The 23511-nt window shown below is 42.2% G+C and overlaps 1 protein-coding gene across 1 annotated transcript in view; it reads left to right on the forward strand.

Moving 5' to 3' along the window:
* The window catches only part of SLC35F4 (solute carrier family 35 member F4), a 172649-nt gene extending 156530 nt beyond the window's left edge, over positions 1-16119 (forward strand). Inside the window, exons 5-8 of the mRNA XM_059695074.1 lie at positions 8818-8943; positions 11234-11426; positions 13465-13554; positions 15677-16119. Of these exons, the coding sequence (XP_059551057.1) occupies positions 8818-8943; positions 11234-11426; positions 13465-13554; positions 15677-15918 (651 nt within the window). The 3' untranslated portion in view covers positions 15919-16119. The remainder of the gene's footprint in view (positions 1-8817; positions 8944-11233; positions 11427-13464; positions 13555-15676) is intronic.
* Positions 16120-23511: the final 7392 nt, after the last annotated feature.

The raw sequence follows: 23511 nt of genomic DNA on the forward strand, positions 1-23511 counted from the left end.
ACTGCTTTTGTATGCTTAGTCTATATTAGATTGATTGAAAGACATGCAAATTTAAGGAGTCAGATCTCATTTATATAATCTAGCATGCCACCATGATGGAAATATTGAGGAAATAATTCTTTAGAAAGAGGTGTAAATGAATAGCCTTTTCCCAGAAGATAAACATCACATAATTATTGTTCTCTGAAAGAGATGTCCATGATTGTAATCAAAATGTTATTCTTGTTGCAATGATTCCAGGGCCCTGGAATACTGAAGTTACTGTCTATATTAGAAAGCTTATGATCGCCATAACCCTGAAAGCTTTTTAAAAATAGCCAATCAGCAAATTCTGGTTGTATCATTGGAGATGCTGCTCAGAAATTCAGGACTAAAGATTGACATGAACAAGAAGTAGGAAGCTATGGCAGAAGACAAGATGAGAAACTGAATCAGCCCATGATGCCATTAGAATATACCCACACATTCCACCAGCTAATCTTAGATGTGACACCAAAGGGAAGCTTCATGTTTTATAGGTGGAGCACTGGTGCTGGCTGTTCACCATCAGGTACCCTGACAAGTCCTTGAGAGCAGGGACCTTCCCTATATTGCTCACTGCTCCATTCAGGAGGAGCTACATGGTTTGTGGGGCCCAGGGCAGAATAAAATGCAGGGTCCCCTGTCAAAAAGTATGAATAATTTCAAGATTAAACCATTAAACCAAGCAGACCATTAAACCAAGAATGGGGCCCTTCTAATCATGGGGCTCTATGCATCTGCACAGGTCACATGCCCTGTGCAGGGGTCAAAGTAGGGGCTCAAAAGATATTTGAAGATATAGTAAATGAACTCATGTTTATTAAATGTTTCTCTTTTCTACTTTCATCATGGATGAACCATGAGAATTTGTCAGAAGAGGGGGAAATGGAGTAGCATCTGAATACCAAAAGGAAGTCAATACATTGACTATTAGATTGACCAGTGAGAAAACCAATTGCATTAGAGTGAATGAATGCATCTAACTATGGAACTTACTGATGCAAGTTCAAGGCATCAGGAGGGTCATGTTTACTTGAGGTCTTTTAAGAAAAAAAAAATCTCAGCTGTGTAACAATTAAAACACAGATTTGGTAAATCTGCATGCAGCGGTTCTCAACCTGTGGGTCGCGAACAATGAAAATACATCCTGCATATCAGATATTTACATTACAATCCATAACAGTAGCAAAATTACAGTGACGAAGTAGCAACGAAAATAATTTTATGGCTGGGGGTCACCTCGACATGAGGAACTGCATTAAAGGGTCGCGGCATCAGGAAGGTTGAGAACCACTGGCCTAGCGGCCACAAAGCACTGCCATTTTAAAACTGGAACCTGTCAGGGGTTGAATGGTGGTGCCCAAAAGGGGTCCGTGTCCTAATCCCATGAACCTGTGAATATGACCTGATTTGGGAAAACGGTCTTTGCCGACATAATTAAGGATCTTGCAAAGAGAAGGTTATCCCAGATTATCTGAGTGGCCCCTAAATCCAACAAGTATTTTTTTTTTAAATATACTTTATTGATTTTTCACAGAGAGGAAGGGAGTTAGAAACATCGATGAGAGAGAAACATCGATCAGCTGCTTCCTGCACACCTCGTACTGGGGATGTGCCCGCAACCAAGGTACATGCCCTTGACCGGAATTGAACCTGGGACCTTTCAGTCTGCAGGCCGACGCTCTATCCACTGAGCCAAACCGGTTAGGGCTCCAACAAGTATTCTTATGAGAGACACACACACGGAAGAGACACGCAGAAGAGGAAGAGACAATGTGACCACAGAGACAGATTTTGGAGTGATGTGGCACAAGCCCAGGAAAACTGGGGCAGCCACCAGAACCTGGAAGAGGCAAGGAATGTATTCTCTCCTAGAGGTACCCCTGGGAGCAGAGCTCTGCTGGATTTAAACTTCTGACCTCCAGAACTGGCAAAGAATACATTTCTGTTGGTTTTAGTCACCAAATTTGTGGTAATTTGTTACAGTAGCCTCAGGAAACTAAACAGCATCTGTAAGTAATAAGACCTGATGGAAAAAATGTTGAGGAGTCCATAAGTAATTGTTATAAATATATACACAAAGTAAGACATCATAGATAGCAAAATGGTAAGCATTAGTGTCAGGCATGCTGGTAGAAGTCAGATACTTTTCTTGTTAAATGACAGGAAATGCTTCTCTTCTCACTGTGGAGCATTGGGAAGGGTGTAAGCTATGTTTCAGAAGATTGTCAAGGTGTAATTTTAATGATGCCCAGAATCAGGCCAGGGAATAGGAGAAGCACCAGAACGCATTCAGCATTTTGCCTTTTGACAATCTCAGCAATTCTTTTCCTCCCAAGACATATTGAGAACATGCATAATTAGGTCATTTGAGAAATTAAAGGAGGGCAGACAGAATACTGACAGCATAAACACAGTTTTTATTGGCCCCGCCCTTAAATAATCTAAGCACAGCCTGTAAGTGCCACCTCACTTGGACTTCTCTTTTTCTAAGTAGTTAAAGGCTCATCGGATTAAAATTAATATTTCTAACTGATTCTTGAGGCTCCAGTAGTTTAGGAACAAATCATTTTTGGATTATAATTCCATTTGCTTGACCCCAAGAATGATTACATTTAAGATGAAATATATGGCCTGTTTTTTATGTCAAATAACACTGTGAACAGAATGAAGGATGCCTTAAGTTATAATATCAGTAAAGATGGCTTTACCTGGAGCACCGGTTGGCCAGAATTATCAATGCTCACATAGAAACTAATTTTGTATTATAAATAATTTACTAGTTTGTTTCTTTGGACTATTGATTGACTTATAGATGGAAAGGTAATCTATTATACATTTAGTTTTCTGTTATGAAATCATTTCAACCCATTTTCTGGTAAACTCTGGTGTGTTAGGCAACTCATAAATAGTTGCTTACAGCTGATATATGATCATCCCATGGGAATTAATCTAGTTCTTTAAAAGATCATTTTTTAATTGCAAAGATGTTGGTGAGAATCCAGTTCTTGAGCTTTGGTGAAAATGGGTGTTTTCCCATCTCTGAGATCTTTCCTTGGGTAGCTAGCATTCTTCAATCCATGAGAGGCAGAGAAACCACCTTAATAAAAAAGGGTTTTCCTCAAAGAAAACAAGCCACTGGGATGGTTTTTCTTCTCTGTTGCTGGTATCTATTTCCCTCCAATGAAAAGTAAATGTCACACTAGACAGTTAAAATATTTTCTTTCAGATCTTGCCCTTCCCTTATTTTTCATATTATTAATTTAATTTGTTCTTTTTTAAAATTTCCTTGAACATATGAAGAAAATTAATGGGTGGTAAATGGTTCAGCAGACCCCAGGTTTCTTTTTTTAGCAGATTTAGGAGATGAACTCATGTCCCTTTAGCTTGGCACCCACATATTTTCTAGCTATAATTGGGTCCCTATACAAACTGTGGCTCCTTTGGAGCCTTTCCTACATGTGCCAAGAACCAACTGGAGTATGTCAGTGAGAGTGAATCTCTCATTGCTTAAACTGCACTTCTCTAAATTAAAATTGGGCTCCAGAGCGCTCTAAATCAGGACACTGGAGCTGAGCTGCTGCTTATTTGTGCCAATATCATGCATTTAGATATGATTCAAGATAACCTTTCATTTCCATCTTGTCTTTGGTTGACATTTATGCAGTCGCTGTCCATTCAGGTTAGTGCAGAATCCTCTGTCCAGAGCCTGATGGTTCCTCAAGGAGGCAGTTGAGGATGGACAGTAAGACTCATCCTTTTCAATCCCCTCTTGGGGGGAAAATTATTTATGAATACAGGAAGTGTGGCGGCTCTGATTTATCTCCAGAAGGAATCCATAACCCCTTCATCAAGGTGTAGTCAATAGATCCAATCTATACACCACCACCCCCGCCCCCCCCCCCCCACACACACACACACACACTCTTTAGTCTTTCCTTCTGGCATTTCTTTTCCTTCTTTCCATCTTGGTCTCATTGAGATCATTTTCAGATGGATTTCATTCATATAAAAATAGATGTGTATGTGTGGCAGAGAGTAGGGGGTGGGAATCTTGGTTGTAGGTTCTGCACCCCTTGGGTCTGACCAATTCTAAGGATCCACCTTCCACCTGTCACACACACAGTGGACTGCCCACCTCTTTCATTTTTCTCACTTCAAATCCTGACCAATTTCATTGGATCTGAGTGAAACAGATGGTTCTTTTCATGGAACCTAAATGTAACATGTAAATATGTTTTATGATTTCATATAGACATGGTTTCTTGAAAATACTCTATCTAAATATAATCAGAGAAAATAGGATAATCATTGGAGCAGGTCTCACTGGCCAAGCCATTGATGTGTATCTCACCTTCGGCTGCTGTCCTTTAGTCTTGAACTTGAGTATAGCCCTGCTGGCAGGGCAGCTTTGAGGCCTTTCACTTTAGAGGCTGCTGTCAGCTTGGGCCCCCCGCCCCCCATGCTCCACCCAGCTTCAGGAACAGTTGACCACAAGGCAAATTAAGGAAAGATGTTGGGGTTACAAATAGAAATAGAAGTAATTAAAGGTTCATCTTAGTACCCTGAGCCCTAGAAGGGCTGAAATTGTTATGGAAATAATAATTCTGGAAACCATTTATCAAGGGGAAACACAGTGAATGTAATGAGGCTGGAAATCCTCATGAAGATTCAGAAAAGGGCCAGACCCTTGCGATTTTTGAGGGCCTGAGCCAAAATTGCGGGGGGGGGGGACTATACGAGAAAACAAAAACAGCCAAAGCCAGATGCTTCTCTAGCCTTTGTCTGTACAAATGAATTCTTTAAGAGGTGGAAGAAGCTAGCTTTCATGCAGGGTCACGGGTGGTCTACAGCACAGTGAAATCACCAAATGTTAGCCTTCTGGCCTTCTTGGGCTTCAGGAACAGGCTCCAACAGCCTCATGGTCCCTCCAATTGGCCCTGCAAGTTGATGCGGAGGCTCTCAGAGGGCGTTGAACCTGCAAAGGAAGGTAACCATTCCGGAGGTGATGTTGCTCATGTGGCCTGCTGGGATAATGGGCTCAGCATGATGTGAGAGGGCCGAGAGGGTCAGAAAGTTAAGAATGAGGCATTGTCAGTTTTATGGTCACTGGTTACTAACCTTCTCACACCAAACAGATTCAGGTCATGGTAGTGGTGGGATTTCCGTCTTAGTTGGACCCCTCTGGTTGGTGATGGGCTGGAACTAGAATAGGCTGTGAGAGCCGAGTGTCTGTGGAGCCAAGGGGGTGGCCCCAGCAGGTGGTGCGAGTTTAGCACAAGAGTCCTTCACGTGCACACTCAAGTGCTTGGATGCATTTCTGTGTTGCACCGTGTGGTTGTGCACATATGAGCACTGTTCACACAATATTTAAGGCACTGGCTTCCTGTAGGCATGTTTCCAGTGTCCTGAGCCCAAGAAGAGTCGTCTGAGTTTTTCTGTTGAGAACAAACTATGAATCCTTCCTTAATGACTGATTAATTCTGAAAATGCATGTGACGCAGATCTGTGCTTGTGTAATTTGTTCTCTGGAAGTTTGAAGAGTTGAACCCATGGAGCCAAGCAGTGCCACTCTGGGACCATCCGAACGACGCTCCAAAAGCAACTTCCACCCAACACTCTCCTGCATTTTCTAGATTAGCCAAGATCCCTTCCCTTAATTCCAACTGTGTAGATAGGAAAATTTTTAAAACGTGGCCATAGAGAACTTATTCTATCAGATAGTTGTGGAATTTAAATTAAAATGTGGAAAATAATTTAACTTATCTTTCTCCCCAGGAAACCTATATAACCTATAAATGATTAATCTATAAATGGCTGTTCATACCAGAGAGAACAATTTTTCTAACATCTCAAATATTCAGATTTTCACATTTTAGAACTTAACTAACAGTGTTGTCTGACCCCCTGAAGTGAAAAATGCTTCTCTCCATGAAGGCAATTGAAAGAGACACCGCTGTAATTGATATGTCAATTTAAGTGGCCCAGCCTAATATCTTCACAAGCACTTGAATATAAAATGTAATGGAGGTTTCAAAGAGGCTCACCATGGTTCTAACTTTGAATTGCTAAAAATTATGTAATCTTTGTCCATATCTAATTTCTACCTTGAGAAAAAAAATTATAATTGTAATATTATGTATATAAATTTTTACTAATGGACGACTCAGAAAAACAATAGTTTCCAACCAGGCCCAGATCCTGGGGATAACAGTATTATTTTCATCCCTTTCTAGACAGTGATTTTGTTTTGTGCTTTTTGTTTGTTTGTTTGGGCTGGTTGTTTTCATAATTCCCTAGACCCAGAATTATATATGATAGAATACTTTTAGTAATTTTAAATATGAAACAGCACATGATGTTAAAGTTCATTAGGATTAACATTGGGTTCTTTTAACCCTGTTTTGTTTATTTGACCAAGAGATACAACAAATGCTTGGCCAAAAACAAAACAAAACAAAAAAAAAACCCGCAAATATCAATTCAAATTTATTATCTTACAAGTTCAGTTTTACGGGGAGATCTCTGTGTGCACCTGAACACTTTAACCCGTGGACATCATTTAAACACAAAACAAATCAGAAGATGCCAACGTTGAAAGAGCCTTTTCATTCTCTGAAATCAGACTTCCCAAAGAAACCTCTCAAATCCCTGGCTGAACTGTAAATCTGCAAAACGAAGAAAATGATAGCCCTCACAGAATTTCCAGGTCTAGATACCCCCCTCCTCATGTTTACTTATGAGTCTATGGCTCCTTGTTTAGAACATTTCCTTGACACCTCATGGTGTGTGTATTAAATTCTATTCCCCATAGTTTGAGGCATAGTCTAACTAGAACACATGCCTGGAAGCTTCAGAGAATATGATATTCACTCAGCAAGAGAAACACCTCCCATCAAGCAGCCTCCCGGATAACACTTTATGAAGACAGTTTTTCACTGCTGACACGTCGGCGTCTGTTCTCAAGTTCTCCTGCTGTTTTTCATAAAGGACGCTTTAGTATGGAGCTGGCTCTGAAACCCACTGTGCACTTGCTCTTGGTGGTCATTAACAAAAGAATTGCTTCAGCAGCATCTAAATTATATGTGTCATCATTAACATACGTTGTGCTGGTCTTGAGCAAGTCTGCAGTTATATGTTAAAGATCTACATTTTGTTGTAATAAAGAATTCACTAATAATGTTCAAAAGGGCAAAAAACAAACAAACAAACAAACAAACATTAATCACATGTGAAAAAGCTATCTACAGAGAAATTGATTTACTTGGTAATACTCAAAACTGAAGATTGACAAAATTGACATACATTTAAATTTCTGACAAAGTTGCATCTTGGTTTTAAAGTTGGTGAGACTACCCTTAAAATGCCTGAATTGCTCAAGTTCAAGATAATTAAAGAAACAAGGGCAAACCAGCATTGCACAAAGGGGTAGACTCCTGTTTTAAATATACCGAGCATCATATCAATTTATAGTAAACCATTATAACTGCAATCAAACTATGAACATTTCACTTTATGCAATTAACACTCTAGAATAGTGATGGCGAACCTTTTGGGCTCGGCGTGTCAGCATTTTGAAAAACCCTAACTTAACTCTGGTGCCGTGTCACATATAGAAATTTTTTGATATTTGCAACCATAGCAAAACAAAGATTTATATTTTTTATATTTATTTTATATATTTAAATGCCATTTAACAAAGAAAAATCAACCAAAAAAAATGAGTTCATGTGTCACCTCTGACACACGTGTCATAGGTTCACCATCACTGCTCTAGAATAATTAAATAAAATTATCATTCTGTGGTTTAATTTACATGAAAACAAAAGGAAGAACCGGCCTCCATTTGATATTCCAAGTGACAGTGCAAGCTTGCTCCTTATAAACTACTAGTGGCCCGGTGCACGAAATTTATGCACTCGGGGCAGGGGGAAGTCCCCCAGCCTGGCCTGTGCCCTGTCACAGTGCAGGAGCCCCATGATCCATCACCCCAAAGAGGTAGGCCCCACCCACCCATCTGGGGCTCCTTGATGGATTGCCCCAAAGAGGTAGGCCAGAGCCGGGGATTCTGCCTCTGTGCCACGTGGAACTGTGGGACCCCCAGGCCTTGCCACATGGAGCCAAGGAACCCCCAGGCCTTGCCGCATGGAGGCCTCCACTGGGCCCCAGGTCTCCTGGTGATGGATTGTGATGGTGTGACGCAAGCCCCCAATGCTGCAAGTCCCCACCCACCCACACCTGCTGATCAGTTGTTACATGTGAGGGCATCACAACCATTAGCATATTAGCTCTTTATTATAAGGATTATGAAATTACTTCTGTTTTCCCCTTGCCCTATATGTTGCCTCTTAGCTGCATTGATATATCTCCCTAATCAAATCCTCATTATGTGGAGGTATTCAGAAACATGCATTGATCCAAGGGGCTGATTAAAATGTATGCTAAAATATTTGAAGAAAAAGAATACAGTATAGATGAAAAGATTAGATAGAACTGATTTCCTATTGACCTTATATCACCAATATGGGTATAAATCTCTAGGAAGTTGAACTAAAAAATTACAATAAATTATTAGTCCTTGATTTGAATGTGAGCAGCTTTTACATTTTCTGCCTGGATGTCTCATGAGTATACCGATTTCTTGTTAATACTGACCCTTCTACAATTGAACACAGATGTACACAGGTAATTGGGTTTCAGAAAGCAATTTAGCAGCTTTCGTGAAGTCTTCAATTGCTTGCTCAGGGATATAGAGTCATCAGTTGTTTTTTAATTTATTTGCATTCTATTCGACAGATAGTTGCCACAATAATGGCAATTACGGGCATTGTCATGATGGCGTATGCAGATAATTTCCATGCTGACTCGATCATAGGAGTGGCATTTGCAGTGGGCTCAGCCTCCACATCTGCATTATATAAGGTATGTGTGTAGTCTATTGTGATTTGTAGCTTAGACTTAATAAAGTAAGGAAGGACGAAGAAAATCTTGACTAGAAAAAGTAAAGATGGTTTCATGATAAAAGCCATTTACTGAGTACTTGCCAATGCTGGGCACTTGCCAGAAAATTTCACCTGTATTAATGCACCCTTATGAGACATAGGTGCTTCTCCTCCTTTTCAAAGAAGGAACTGGGTTGGAGGATGCATTTAGCAACTTCCATGAAGTATTCAATTGCTTGCTCTGGAATATGGAGTCATCAAAAATTTTATTTCTTTGCATTTGGTGTGTTAATATTGTTTGAATGACAGATGAGGAAACTAAGGCTTTGAAACATTAAGTAACTTGCTCAAGGTCATACAACCAGGAAATGATAGAGCCAAGGTTAAAACTTGAACTGTTAACTCCAAAGCCCTTGCTCCATGGCCCCGGCCCTCCCAAATCATCAACCAGGTGTGTAGGGGCTGAGAAAGACCTCTCTTCTCTCTATGTTTCTTTAATTGCTACCAGTGGCCATTATTCTAACTCCAACTGAGGTGTTAAAAATAATAAACAGACTGTCATTTGAGAGGTTACCTTGTACTACATATCAGCTCTATGCCACAGAAGCTCATGTTATTAGCCAAATGAAAAGTCTCTTTTCCTCTCTGAAAGATACTCTGGGTCTGCACTAAGTCCTCACCATTCTTCCTCCCCTGGAGCTGCCTGTCATCAATGAAACTTCTATTCAGAGCCATTGCCCTTAACTTCAGAAGTGAGGACTAAGAGAGCAGACCTCAAAGGTTATTCCCCGAAGCTCCACATTTCAGAGCCAACTTTCTGGATGTAGCTAAAGGACTATTGCACTTTCATCTCTCTTGGCGTGTCAGTGAGAAAATTCTCTCTGAAAGGCAGAAAATGCCCTTTGCAACTCTCCTGGATGCCTGTTCTGATTATTCACCAGCCCTGCAGCGCAGAGGACACTGAGTCTATTTCCATACTGACATTTCTTGGCCCACTGATTCTGTGTGACAAACGTGACAAGTGTTCACTCAATCGCCATTAGTGTCTAACCTGCCCCCAACTGAGACTCCACTGAGGTGTCTGATGTGACCACAGACTAGCACGTGATCAAGGTCTCTTGACTTCGTCTCTTGAAAGAAAGAAAAAGAAAGAATTCGATTAAAATTAAAAGCGATATCTGGCATTCTCCTGACTGTGTTTCAGATGGCTTCATTCAGGGAGTGGTAATATTGGCTGACATGCCCAAAATTATATGTGCACCTTAGAAAAGATCTGCTCCATTCTCCACCATTTGAGGGTTAATAAAGGAAGCAGAGGGGTTAAAAAGCCAAGAATTATGGACTAGGCAGCCGTGGGCAAACTACGGCCCGCGGGCCGGATCCGGCCTGTTCGGCTGTTCTATGCGGCCCGCGGAGCCGAAAGAGCGGAGGGTTCTCTTGCTCTCCCCTCCGCTCCTTCACCAGCAGCAGTGTTAACATGGCAACGTCGGGAAACACGGCCGCAGCTCCTTCTTCTGAGTCCAGTTTAAGAACCCATTGTGGCCCTCGAGTCAAAAAGTTTGCCCACCCCTGGACTAGAGTCTTGGCTCCCTCCCGCGCACTACCGCACCCCCCCCCTCCCACCCCCCAGCCGGATGTGTGACTTTAGGTTGACCACTCATGCCTCCTGCCCATCTTTCTCTGTAAACAGATTTAAAAAAAAAAAGAAAAAAAGAATTGTTAATCTGGAGAATAAACACAGTGTTTGTGAAAATATTTTAAGCTCTGAGAGAAAAGTACTTGTAAATCCAAGGCATCATTATTATTTCTCTCAGCACATAATGACAGGCTCTCTCTGTCCAATATAATTTTCAGTATCTGTCAAAATAAGAGTGAAATGAATCCCAGGCTGGAAGGGAAGAATTGACAGCATTTCAATCGAAAAATTTCTCAGGGTTTCTCTGCTTTTGTTTATTATTCATCCTATACCCATCACTGATCGTGTGCATAACACAGTGTGCAGTATCCCAGCAGTTTCCAACCCCACAAGGAATTTATTTTATGGCCTTTGCTGCTTCATCTGAAGGCTATAGAGCATTTTCATTCCTTATCTCAATAACGCCTTAGATGTCATTGTTGAGATAAGGAATTAAGGAGATAAGAAGATGGCAGGTAAGATATGGAGGATAAACACTGGGCCAGTCAGTTCCCTGGGCAGATGAGCAGACCTTGCCTTTCTGATGCAGTCAGACTTCGGACAGTGTGGCTTAAGAGTTCCCTTCCCATTCCAGGTTATGTTTAAGATGTTTCTCGGAAGTGCCAACTTTGGCGAAGCGGCACACTTTGTCTCCACGTTGGGTTTCTTCAATTTAATCTTCATCTCCTTCACGCCCGTCATCCTGTATTTCACCAAGGTGGAGCACTGGTCCTCCTTCGCAGCTCTGCCCTGGGGCTGTCTCTGCGGGATGGCCGGGATGTGGCTGGGTAAGTGACCCCAGGCTCTGCCTTCCATTCCCTATGCCACTCGACCTTCCCTTGGAAAGTTAAGTTATCATATTAGATTTTTCCCTTGGGTACCTCTGTCCTCTGTTTCCCAAACTTGCCTAGGGCTGGTTCATGTTATTGAATGTTTCGAAGGTTCTTTTCGGGCTATCGCTTGATTAGATCGGAGCTCTCCAACTGGTGTGCCTCCTAGGGCTTACAGTGTGAGCCGGAGGCCCAGGCCACTCTGACCACCACTGGTCTTCAAGCAGCCTCGTCATGCTTCACGATGCACTGTATAATGTTACTGTGCTCCAAGTGTGCCACGCTGTGTCAGGCAAGGGAGAGGGGGCCACTCTCATTCAAGGAACCCAAAGTGGTTCAAAATGTCTGGAGCACCTGGTGCAGGCAGAATGAGGAGGAAGGAAGGAAGGAAGGAAGGAAGGAAGGAAGGAAGGAAGGAAGGAAGGAAGGAAGGAAGGAAGGAAGGAAGGAAGGAAGGAAGGAAGGAAGGGGAGGGGAAGGAAGGAAGGAAGGAAGGAAGGGGAGGGGAAGGAAGGAAGGAAGGAAGGAAGGAAGGAAGGAAGGAAGGAAGGAAGGAAGGAAGGAAGGAAGGAAGGAAGGGGAGGGGAAGGAAAGAAGAGGACATTCAGGAGGGAAGTGGGGTATGGAGGACCTGGGAAGCCAGGTGGGACAGGTTGAATTTAAAATCCATTTACTAATCTCTCAGCAGGGAGATGACAGCCTCACATCTGCAGCTTACACAGCCCACTCTAGCTGTGTACAGAGAATGAATTTGAGATAGCAAACTCTCACAAAGCAGGGCAAGAAGGCAAAACTGGGCTTGGTGGCTCAGCCAAGAAAAAGACACCCAGACTCTTTTTAATATTCTTTCTCCCAATTCCCTATATGAGTTTCGGCTTCACCTGAGCAACTAGGGGCCCTACTTTCAGGCTGTGCTCCTGCTGTAGCTCGATATTAGAGGAAACTGAAAAATAATAAGCCTGCTCTTCTCTGGCCAAGCAGTCAAACACATCCACCCCGCCCCCATGACTCAGGCTCTTTACTCAGAATCGAATTGTTTTCATTCTGCTCCTCTCTCCTCAGACCACCTAAGATAGCCCCCTCTGCCCACTCCACATTTACCCACAAGACTTGGCCTGCAGGCCATCTGCCAACCCTCACTTGATTTTCTTTATCAAGGTGACATCATCGGAAGCATAATCTGAAGCAGCACTGTAATACTTAGAAGGAAAAAAAATGCCCTTATTTTCTTTCCCCATAGGCACGGGGTCTTCTTTTTCTACTCTGGCCCAGGCCCCTAAGGGAAGGTCTTAAGCAAGACAGGAAACGCAACAAGAGAATAATCAGATACTAATTGTTGGTCCTTTGAATTCCACTTTTGAAGGCCAAAAATAGATGGTTATGACCTGTCATAACCTCTGCTAATTTCAGTAGAAATCAATAGGAGTGTTTCCATAAGATGAAACATCCTAATGAAAAGTACCTAGATGATTTCCTGGCCAAAACCAGTGTAACTGGGAACAATCGAAATTTCACTGACTCGTGGCCCCACCTGTGTGCACATGATCTCCAGTTTGCTGTAAAGTAGCCCTCCTCCAGCGTGTAGCCCTGGACATGCTCCTGAGCAAGCCTGCTCGGGCTGGGTACCACCTGTCCGGTACCCACACTGCACCCTGTGGTCCTCCCCCAAGCAGCGAGGTCATCACACTCCACTGGTGCAGTATGACAGCATAATGAATTGATCACTTCACCACTTTGCATTTGCTCCATACACCCTTTGTCAGCCAATTGGCAAGAGCTCAGGCAACCAGAGTGGCAGAGGAGGAGAAAAGAATAAGACTACTTCAGGAGAGATACCCATGCATCTACCTCCAACATCAGGGGATTAATTGACCAAAGGTGCAGACAGTTTAAAAGGCATTGACATTGATTTTTTTTTATGTTAAGAAGGAAAGCACCAAGCATATCAACTCTCCTTTATCCTCCAATATTCTCAATATCCTCCTTTATTTTACAGTCTTCAACATCCTGGTGAATGTCGGCGTGGTGCTGACATACCCGATCCTAATCTCCATTGGGACACTGCTCAGCGTTCCTGGAAATGCAGGTACTGGTACGATTTGACATGCGCACAGTAAGTCTCCTGCTTGTGTTTGTTTTACACCCTGAGTTGTTTCTTTGAGCAATTGTGAATTATGTCCCTTGCCTGGGAAGATGTTTTTAAATATGAAGGTGGCAGGCAACAGAATAACTCTGCAACGGATTTAAAATTTGCAGCTACAAACACTGTCTTTACTTGGTTGTGCTTTTAGAATTAAATACCAAATGTATCATTTGAGTTTCATGTAATCTCCCTGACAACCTATTTTGTGGTATTTTTAGAGGAAATCCTATGGAAACAAAAGGCTTCCCAGCATAGGACTCTCAAGTAAACGTCACTAACGAAAGTGTAGGAAATGCACAGGGTGTTGGCTCCCCATCAGACCATCCATGGGGAGCTGGGGAAGCTTCTCCCGCGGGCACAGCAGATGGCTCTCTCGTATAGATATAGGAAAAAGCAATTTGATTCACTTCACGGACAAGAGGAGAAGCTATTTTTTTCCAGGATAATCTTTCTAATGAAATCTTTCAGTGGAACAAGTATTGGAAGTAGGTTATCTGGGTGACTCTACAGTCCTTCTAACTTTAAAATTCTATGATTCCAAGCCTTGGGTAGCCATCTTCTTTGTCTCAGGACAATAAAAAGAAATGTTTCTTGAGCACTTACTATGTGATCAGGATTGTAGAAGAAACAGGAAAGTGATATTATTGTTCCCTTAAGAAGCGTATGCCTGCATTTGGAAAATAATACTTCCATGCATGAAATAACTTAGAACTCTACAAAGTAATTTATGATTAAATGTCAAATTGGGTAATAGACTCCAAGGACTATAAGATAATCAGAGGAAAGGAATACTAAGGAGGATTGGAGTTGTCAAAAAAGTTTATTCATTCATCCAGGTGTTCACTCATTCAATAAATGATTTCTGAGCACTTAGGATAGCCAGGAATCTGATAACACTGGTGATACATACTGAATAAGGCATAGTCCCTGATTTCAGACTATGTATTAACAGAGGGAGACAAAAGGAATTGAGTAAATACAATGTAGAGAGAACTGCTTTGACAGAGGCATGTATTGAATGCTCTGACAGGAGGGGCAACCAAGAAGGCTTCCTGCAAAAAACATAACCAGGGAGATCTAATGGGGAAGGGGGTTAGTTGGATGAAGTAGATATGAGGAAGGGAATGGCATTCCACGGAAAAAGAACAGCATGTGTATGACCAACAATTCCACTATTAGGTACCTACCCCCAAATTGAAAACAGGGACTCAAAAATATCATTGTACATGAATGTAAATAGCAGTATTATTCACAATGGTCCAACGTGGAAACACCTAAATGTCCATCAACAAGTGAATGGATAAACAAATCATGATACATACAATGGGATATCATTCAGCCATTAAAAGGGAGAAAGTATGAATGCATGACACAACATGGATAAACCTCAAAAACATCATGCTAAGTGAAAGAAGCCAGACACAAAAGATCACATAGAGTGTGACTCCATTTATATGAAATATCCAGAATAGGTAAAGCCATAGAAACCAACAGTAGATTGGTGGTTGCCAGGGGCTGGGGGCTGGGACTAGGGGGCTGCTTAATGAATATGAGGTTTTATTTTCAAGTGACGGAGATACTTTGGAAGCAGGCAGAGGTGATGGTTGTACAACATGATGCATGCACTAAATGCCACTAAATGCACTTTAAAATGGTCGATTTTATGTTACATGAAGTTCACCTCAATTGAAAATTTGTAAAAGAACAGCATGTGCAAAAGACCTAGACATTAACAGGTTGGCTCATTTGTAAAATCTTCAGTGGGCCAATGAAACTTGGAGAAGCATGATGGGATGCAGAGGGGAAATCCTAAGAAGAAAAGCTGCAGAGGTGATGAAATGAGATCACAGGGGCCTTGAAGGATAAGTATGATTTAGTGAGAAGGAATGAAAAGCAAAGGAAGGGAATGCCACAGATGATGGCATTAAAAAAAAGGAAAGATGAGCTTGAAAGAACAAGGAAGACCTTTGGAAATCTCTAGAAGTAGCACCAACTTTGGTCTTTTCTTTTTAAGAAAGCTTAGAAAGAGTCATAGACAGTGACTGACCTGATATTTCTTATTCAGCTGTGGATCTCCTGAAGCAGGAGGTGATCTTCAATGTCGTGCGCCTGGCTGCTACCATCATCATCTGCATTGGATTTCTGCTGATGCTATTGCCGGAGGAGTGGGATGAAATCACCTTGAGATTCATCAACAGCCTGAAGGAAAAGAAGAGCGAGGAGCATGTGGACGACATCACAGAGACCGGTGTCCACCTGCGAAGCAGAAGCAGGGTCAACGGGGCAGTGTCTATACCACTGGCTTAAGGAGGGACACATTTTGAATGCACGTGTATGTATATTCTGTGAATATAATAAAATTTTCTCACTACCTGTATACTCACGTGATGGTATTAACTCTGAATTTGGATAAGTCATCTGTGAAATAAAGCCAACAATAAAAGTTTACATTTATATGCTTATCAAGGAGGTGTAAATAATCATAATAAATTTTTTTATTAAAACATATTCATCCTTGTTCTATTTCTTCTGGGGCTTTTTTTGGGGGGGGGTATGTTTCCCCAATTCACAAAATTTTCTGAAAACATTCCATTCTATTAAATTTTTATGGATCTTTGTCATTACCTTTTTCCCATCTGGAATTGAGACTTTTTTATTCAGAGAAAGTTGCATAAGAGGCAAACACATGAAAAGAACACACACTTTATATATATATTTAAGTCCAATAAGAGCCTTAAATTTGAAAGCTGGAAAGTACTAGGAAGTAAACATATCAACAGAGCACTTTCTTTCTACATGCAAGACCTACATTAGGAACTAAGAGGAGGTGAGGATGTAGAAGACCCCATCTGTACATTCAACATGCTTGCAGGAGTACAGAGCATAGGGAGGTTACAAACACCTCTAATAGGAGGTACACATCTGAAAATGGCACAGTGGTGATAGAGAGGACATCTGTTACCAACCATCTCAAAAGTCCTTCACCACCAAGTTTTTGAGAGTCATTTATATTTGCTGTCACTTCTACAACTCCCAATCACTCTTCAACCCACTGAAACCCACCTGCTCCCATCATTCCCCAGGAAGTTCACTCCCCAAAGTCACCAATGACCTCTCTCTTGAAAAACCATATTGACACCATTCAACCCCCACTTTATTGTCCTCTCTGAGCATTTGACAGGATGACCATTCCTTTCTTCCTGAAATAGTCTCTTCTCCTTGATCCCACTATAATCTCCTAGTTCTCTTCCTCTTTCACTGGTTGCTTCTCTGGGCTCCTCTCCCTAGGCTGATCTCATCATTGGCCTTCTTAGCACCTCACTCCACATTTTCATTTGGGGACCTCATCTGCTTTCATGCATAAAATGTCATTCAGGTGGTGGTGGCAGCTTCAAAATCTTTATCTCCAGCCCAGATTGGTCCCCTGAGCTTCAGATTGGACTATCCAAATGCCTTCTGCAAGCTCACTTGGATGCCTCATTGTTCACTTTAGATTCCAGAATACAGTTGAATTTATCATCCTTCCTCTCCCTTGTTCCCTATCTAGGTTAATGGTACCATCAATCACTAGCTGCCCAAGGCAGGGATCAACCTTAACTTCTGCCTTCCTCACCCCCCATTTCTAAACCATAAGTCTTGTTGCTTCTCTTTCTTAATATTTCTCAAATCTATACACTTCCCTAATATGTTACCTATTCTCTGCCCGATCATCTCTTTCCCTGATTAATGAAAGTCTTTACACTAGACTCTAACTCCAAGTCTTGGCTCTCTCATCCCTCTTGTGCCTTGCAGAGTGACTTTTCTAATGTATAAATTTGTTCATTCTACTCCCCTGTGTAAAATACTCCAGTGGCATCTCATTGTCCTTAGAATAAGGCCCAACCACCTTTGCATGTCCATTTCACAAATTATATTAGATCCGTCTTAGCTAAGGGCAGGCAGTCTCATAGATGAGATTAGTTAAAGGCCAAAAGAGGCTAAATGTGACACAGCCTTTGTTGTGTTTCTACAAAATGCCAACTTACTAAACTGATAAAAGGTATTTCTTCCCTAAGAAGCTGATTAGGGCAGGTAGCAATTTAAAATAATCTGCACTTTCTGGGAAATTTAGTGCAAGAACCCAAGCCTTTCTGGTATTTTTATTTTTATTTTTTGCTATTCTTTTTCATTCAAATGTCCCCAAGAGTGTAGGTGAGACAATCCCTGGGCAAGCAGAGGGGACTCAGGATTCCACACCTGCTGGCTGGGCATCATGGTCAATGAAAACCTTGACATTTTTTCATTTCTCTGTCATTTTTTTTTTTTTTGAAAAGGCAATGCCAGTCCCCTGACATAGATAGATTCCATGACATTAACTAAAATAATCACCAGGGTACACTTTAAGCTTCATGAAAAATGATACAAAATAAATGAAATATATTATTAATAAATGTGAGTTAATTCATAATCTAAGTGGAGTTGGTTTTGACTATTTAAATGCCATATTGGCACAAACATTGTTCCTGTTTTGTTTTTAAATTACTATCAAACAACAGTGATCACTGACTAAACCACTCCGGCATCTTGTCATTACTTAGCACGACATTTAAAACTGCATTTTGACATGTTTAAAGAAATGAGTTGTTTTGCTCTTTTAGACGATTCATTTTGAAAAATGGAGTCAGCTACCCTGGCAAGCACTAATTCAGCCCATGACTGATCACTGTCATCAGCTCAGTCTATATTAAGAAACACTTCCATTTATCCATTCAAAAATTCTTAAGTTCCACTCCCAGCTCTGGAGTAGGGTGTGATGTTAGGTGACCACCACTGGCCTCTGCCTGCCTCTAGAGCAGTGCTGTCTGATCGAACCCTGTCATCCCAGGAGTGTCCCCTCTCTGCGCTGTGACTACGGGACACGAACGTATAGGAAATGGTCCCTGCTTCTGGGAACTTCAGCCTTCACAGGCAAGTTGTTACCACAACAATTAAAACTGCAACAACTCAGAAATCTGTTTAAATCACTTTGGGAAGGTGAGATATTCCCTTCAATTCAGGTAAGGTCATCATAAATAAAGATAATAATACCTTTCCTTGCTTCCTCTCATGGTCATTGTGAGAGTCAGAAGGGATCATGTAGTTCAGTCACTGAACAAATATGGCTGTGCCTCCTATGTGCCTACGATGCACCTTCAATGGGTCCAGTTCTGTTGGGTTGGAGGATACTGACACGGTCCCTGCCCTCATGGGTGGAAGTGCATTGGTGGGGTTACTATGGTCTTGTCTCTTCATCCAGACCCGTTCCTTCTGGAAGCCCAGGCCGTGACTGAGCAAGCAGCATAGTTCAGGAATTGAGAGCATCCATGTTGCAACCCAACTGTACTTCTCAAAGTGTGACTGGCTAATTACTAACCTCGCTTTGCCCCTTGATTTCATCATTAGTAAAATGAGGATACTAATACCTATCATTTGAGGTTGTTAGTATCTATAATGATACAAGCATAATATGCAAATTGACCATCTGGACTACCACGCTATGACATACACTGGCCCCAGGTCAGCCAAGGCTGGTGGGATGCGATTGGTCGGGGCAGCCATCGCCCCCTGATGGCCCAGCGGGCTACCTGGCTGGCGGCGCAGCGGTGGGTGGGTGGGGCCTCCCTCTGTGGGCCGATCCATCGCAGGGCGCCCGGACTGTGAGCTTAATTCATTGCCAGACAACCTAGAAGTATTAACTACTGTTAGGATTTCCTCTCTGCTTATCCTCCTCCAACTCCTTCTCCAGAGCACTTACCCACAGAACTATGCTCAGCAAAGTCACAGAACCTGGCGTGCAGAAGGGAATTTTACCCAAAATGAACCACAGTGACAGGAGAAACACTGGAGGAAGCAACACAGGCTCCGCGCTCCCATGTGCCCGGTTCCCCGCGGCGCTGCATCAGGGCGCCCTGGCCCAGCCAGCGGAACTAATTGCCTGACAAAAAGCCAGCCTGGCGACTTGGGCTCCGAAATTGAAATCACCTCAACCCCGTTCTGATCACTCCACAAACAAATTATAGGCAGATCAATGTTGCTCCTCCAGGCTTTGCACGCCTGTTAATTTTGTGCAGGCGCTTTGTCAAGATGCACTAGAGGACAAATGCTTCGGAGGAAAGTGCAAGCGATAGAAGCGTGAACAGTATAACTGGCCAAGCATTAGAATGTTTCTGATATTTGAGTACAAATCCTCTTTCTTATCCATAAACCCTTGTCGCAAATACAAAGAATACCTTGTATAGGAGATGCCGGTTTATCTGGCAGGCTAGGAGTCTCTATTAATTCTAATTCTTTTTATTTCTTTCTCTCTCTCGCAGGCCCGTACGCCCCCCCCCCCCCAAACCTGTAGCAATTGAAGGTGAAGTAAGAACAGAAGAGTACAGGAGCTGATGATGATGATGATGTGTGTGTGTGTGTGTGTGTGTGTGTGTGTGTGTGTGTGTGTGTGTTTGGAGGTGGGGGCCGGGCGGGTAGTACCAAGAAACCAGGGACAGAAAGAGCAGAGGCCCCTGTTTTAAAGCTCGGGGGAGCGAGTGTGCCCCCACATGTACGCCACAAAAGCAAAGGCTATTTTGTTATTTTCTGCTGGAAACAGCAACACCAGATCCTCTGGGAGCTGTGAGAACCTTAAGAGCAAGAATTCCAACCTGGGCTCCAGGAATGGGTGTCAGTGGTTGTTCCAAAACCCCCTGGCAGAGTTTTCAAAACTGTGTGAACTTAGCTGCTGTATTCTGGTGGCATAAGTTCGGAGAATTCAGAGGCTCTAAAGCCACACTGTTCAATCCATTAGTCACCAGCCACCTGGAGCTGCTGAAATATACTAGCAGCTAGCCCAAACTGGGATGTGCTGCGTCAAATGCACCCGGTTTTGAAGACTTAGTATGGGGAAAAAAATGTAGGCTATTTCATCACAGTTTTATATTCATTACATATTGAAATGGGAATATGTTGGATATGTAGGGTTAAATAAAAACATTATCTACTCATTTCACCTGTTTCTTTTTACCTTTTTAATGTAGCTACTAGAAATTTAAAATGTTCAAATTTGCTACTGTAGCTCACATTATACATTGCCCAGCAATCTAGTTTTTGTTTATTTGTTTGTTTGTTTTATTGTCTGAAGTTTTACATATGTCTCCTTTTTCCCTATTGACCCTCCTTCTCCCCCCTCCCCCCTCCAGCCATTCCCAACCCGGGCAAGCCCCACCGCCCCAGTGTCTGTGTCCATTGGTTATGTTAATATGCATGCATACAAGTCCTTTGGTTGCTCTCTAACCCCCACCCCCTCCCCAGCAATCTAGTTTTAATAAGCCCTGTTTGAAATGAACCAAGCACATGCTCACATGATGTGATTCCCATGCATGCTAAAGTTTAAGAACCACTAGACTAATGACCACTGGACTATAAAAACAAAAATGTACTCATTGATATCATAAATTAAACTGTCGTATGTGAATGTGACCCCTGTCCCCCGCGGTTCAGGGTTCTGGCTCTGGAAGAGGAGCCGCATGCAAATATAAGAGATGAGACAAGAAATAATAATTTGGAAATTGGGGAGCCAGGAGGAAGCCCATCCCAAGAGGAAGGACTCCAGTTGGGCTCTGGCCTTGCCATCCTTTTATTCAATTTGGGATACACCTATAGCCCTTAAGCAGGCAATTTCTAGTAACAGACAGACTATCTTATCAGTAAGGATTTACATGACTACCTGGTGGGGAAGTTGCTTCAGCTACATTGTCTGGACTAAACAGTGGGTGCATAGCCCTGACCTATGCCAGGGCTCAAGGGTCACCAGCATTCCGGGCTCCTTGTCCACACCTCTGCTAGAGAAGACAATAGGCAGTTTCCCACAGTCGTATGGAACAAAACTCTCACATTATGAAGACTAGTGCAATCTTTCCCTCAGAGGCAACTCTGGGAAGCTGAGTGTTAATGAAAAGGTTGCTTAGTGAGCCTGAAATCAAAGCAAAGAGTCAGATGTATGATTCAAACTCTTCCGTTCTGTTTTTTATTTCCATTTCAACCCCTCCTCCCTTGTGAAGATGAGCTCGTCCTTGCTGAACTATAGCAGGTGGTAATGAGAGGAACCTAAAGAACCGACTGATACAATTGCTGCCATCTCAAGCCATTTACACAGTCCACTTGTGGAATGTATTCTACCAAATCCCAAGTTGAAATTCTCTGCAGTTAATGATAGTAACAAATAGACATCATAGATTTGCCAACACTTGATTTAGAGACACTGTTTATGACCAAAATAGTCATTATGGTCCCCAGAAGTGTCCAGCAGATAGACCACTTTATGAGCTTATTTGCTACACAATTCCTTCTTAACTCCTTTTCCACTGAGGGAAACGCTAACAAGTCCACGGTTAATCCTTCCTTGATTACTACCCTTACATATGGATTTTCTTCTTATAATAGAATTAGGAGTTCCTTTCAGTGATACACTGAAATTCAGTCTTTGCAAAGATCTCTGTACAACCAGTGCCCTTGGCTTAACACACTCTTAAAATCCCAAGGACACAGAAACAAGGCACTCTCCATCTTTTGTATCTTATTGGTTATGTGATTTATCTGGACACATTCACCAAAATTTCCATCTTGTTATACTTTTTATTTGCATTAACTCATCTTAATGTTAAAATATTTCCAGCTTTCATCTTCTTTCATATAGCTTTCTATAAAGCCCAACTCTGACTTGTAATTTTTAAACTTGACTTATATTTTTACCTTTAATAATTCTATTTCTGTCAGCTAACACCAGTTTAATTCTCTCCTTTTACATACAAGTTTCCCCTTTCCTTCAATAATCCCTACACATGTTCCGGTATCCCTCATCAGTGCTGAGTAGACACTGCAATGTTTTCTGCTTTGTGTTGATCATCTACTTCTTTTTGTGTTTTAATATGTTTTTATTGATTTGAGAGAGAGAGAAAGGGAGAAGGAGAGAGAAAGAAAAATCGATAGGCTCCCACCTGTACACCCCCACAACCCAGGCCTGTGCCCTGACCGGGAATCAACTGATGACCTCTTGGTGCATGGGATGATGCCCAACCAACTGAGTCACACCAACCAGGGCTGATCATACTTCTGATTGCTAGGTTTTTCTCTTGGAAATGTTAACATCATCTGCCGGGAGCCGGTCCATCCTTGCTGTTTCAAGGGACCTGGCATATATGGCATACTGTTCTTAATATGTTTGCTCGCCTTCTTGGCACTATGTGTTTTAACCAAGGTCACCTCTCTGAGAAAGGTTGTTTCCCCAGGTAGGGATTTTCCTCTGAAGTTAGGGAGGGAATAAAACCCCTCAACTAAGTGCCAGGAGGGTAATTAATCACTTTAACTACGAACAATCATGCTTAAGCTACATAATCTTTACTCCCTGGAATGGAGATAAGAAACGCCCTAACCTTTGTAATAGAGATTTATAGGATTGAATCAACTGGTATAAATACAGATGTAACAAGGCTACAGGAGGCAGAACTTAGAAGACAGAACCTAGACAGAACCTAGACACAGAACCTAGACACAGAACCTAGACACAGAACCTACACAGAACCTAGAGACAGAAGAACTTCACTGGAGAGAACATGGCAAAAGATCCTGGACAGAAACTGGCCACAGAACCTAGAGACAGAACCTAGCGAGAGAACCTGGCTGAAGAACCTAGAGACAGAACCTGGCTACAGAACCTGGATAGAACATGGCAAGAGAACCTGACTAGACCTGGTGACTGAACCTGGCTGAAGAACCTGGCTGAAGAACCTGGCCAGAACCTGGCTGGAGAACCTAGCGAGAGAACATGGCAAAAGATCCTGGACAGAAACTGGCCACAGAAACTAGAGACAGAACCTAGCAAGAGAACCTGGCTGAAGAACCTAG

Source organism: Myotis daubentonii, chromosome 1 (assembly GCF_963259705.1).
Source record: "Myotis daubentonii chromosome 1, mMyoDau2.1, whole genome shotgun sequence".
NCBI classification, from domain to species: domain Eukaryota; kingdom Metazoa; phylum Chordata; class Mammalia; order Chiroptera; family Vespertilionidae; genus Myotis; species Myotis daubentonii.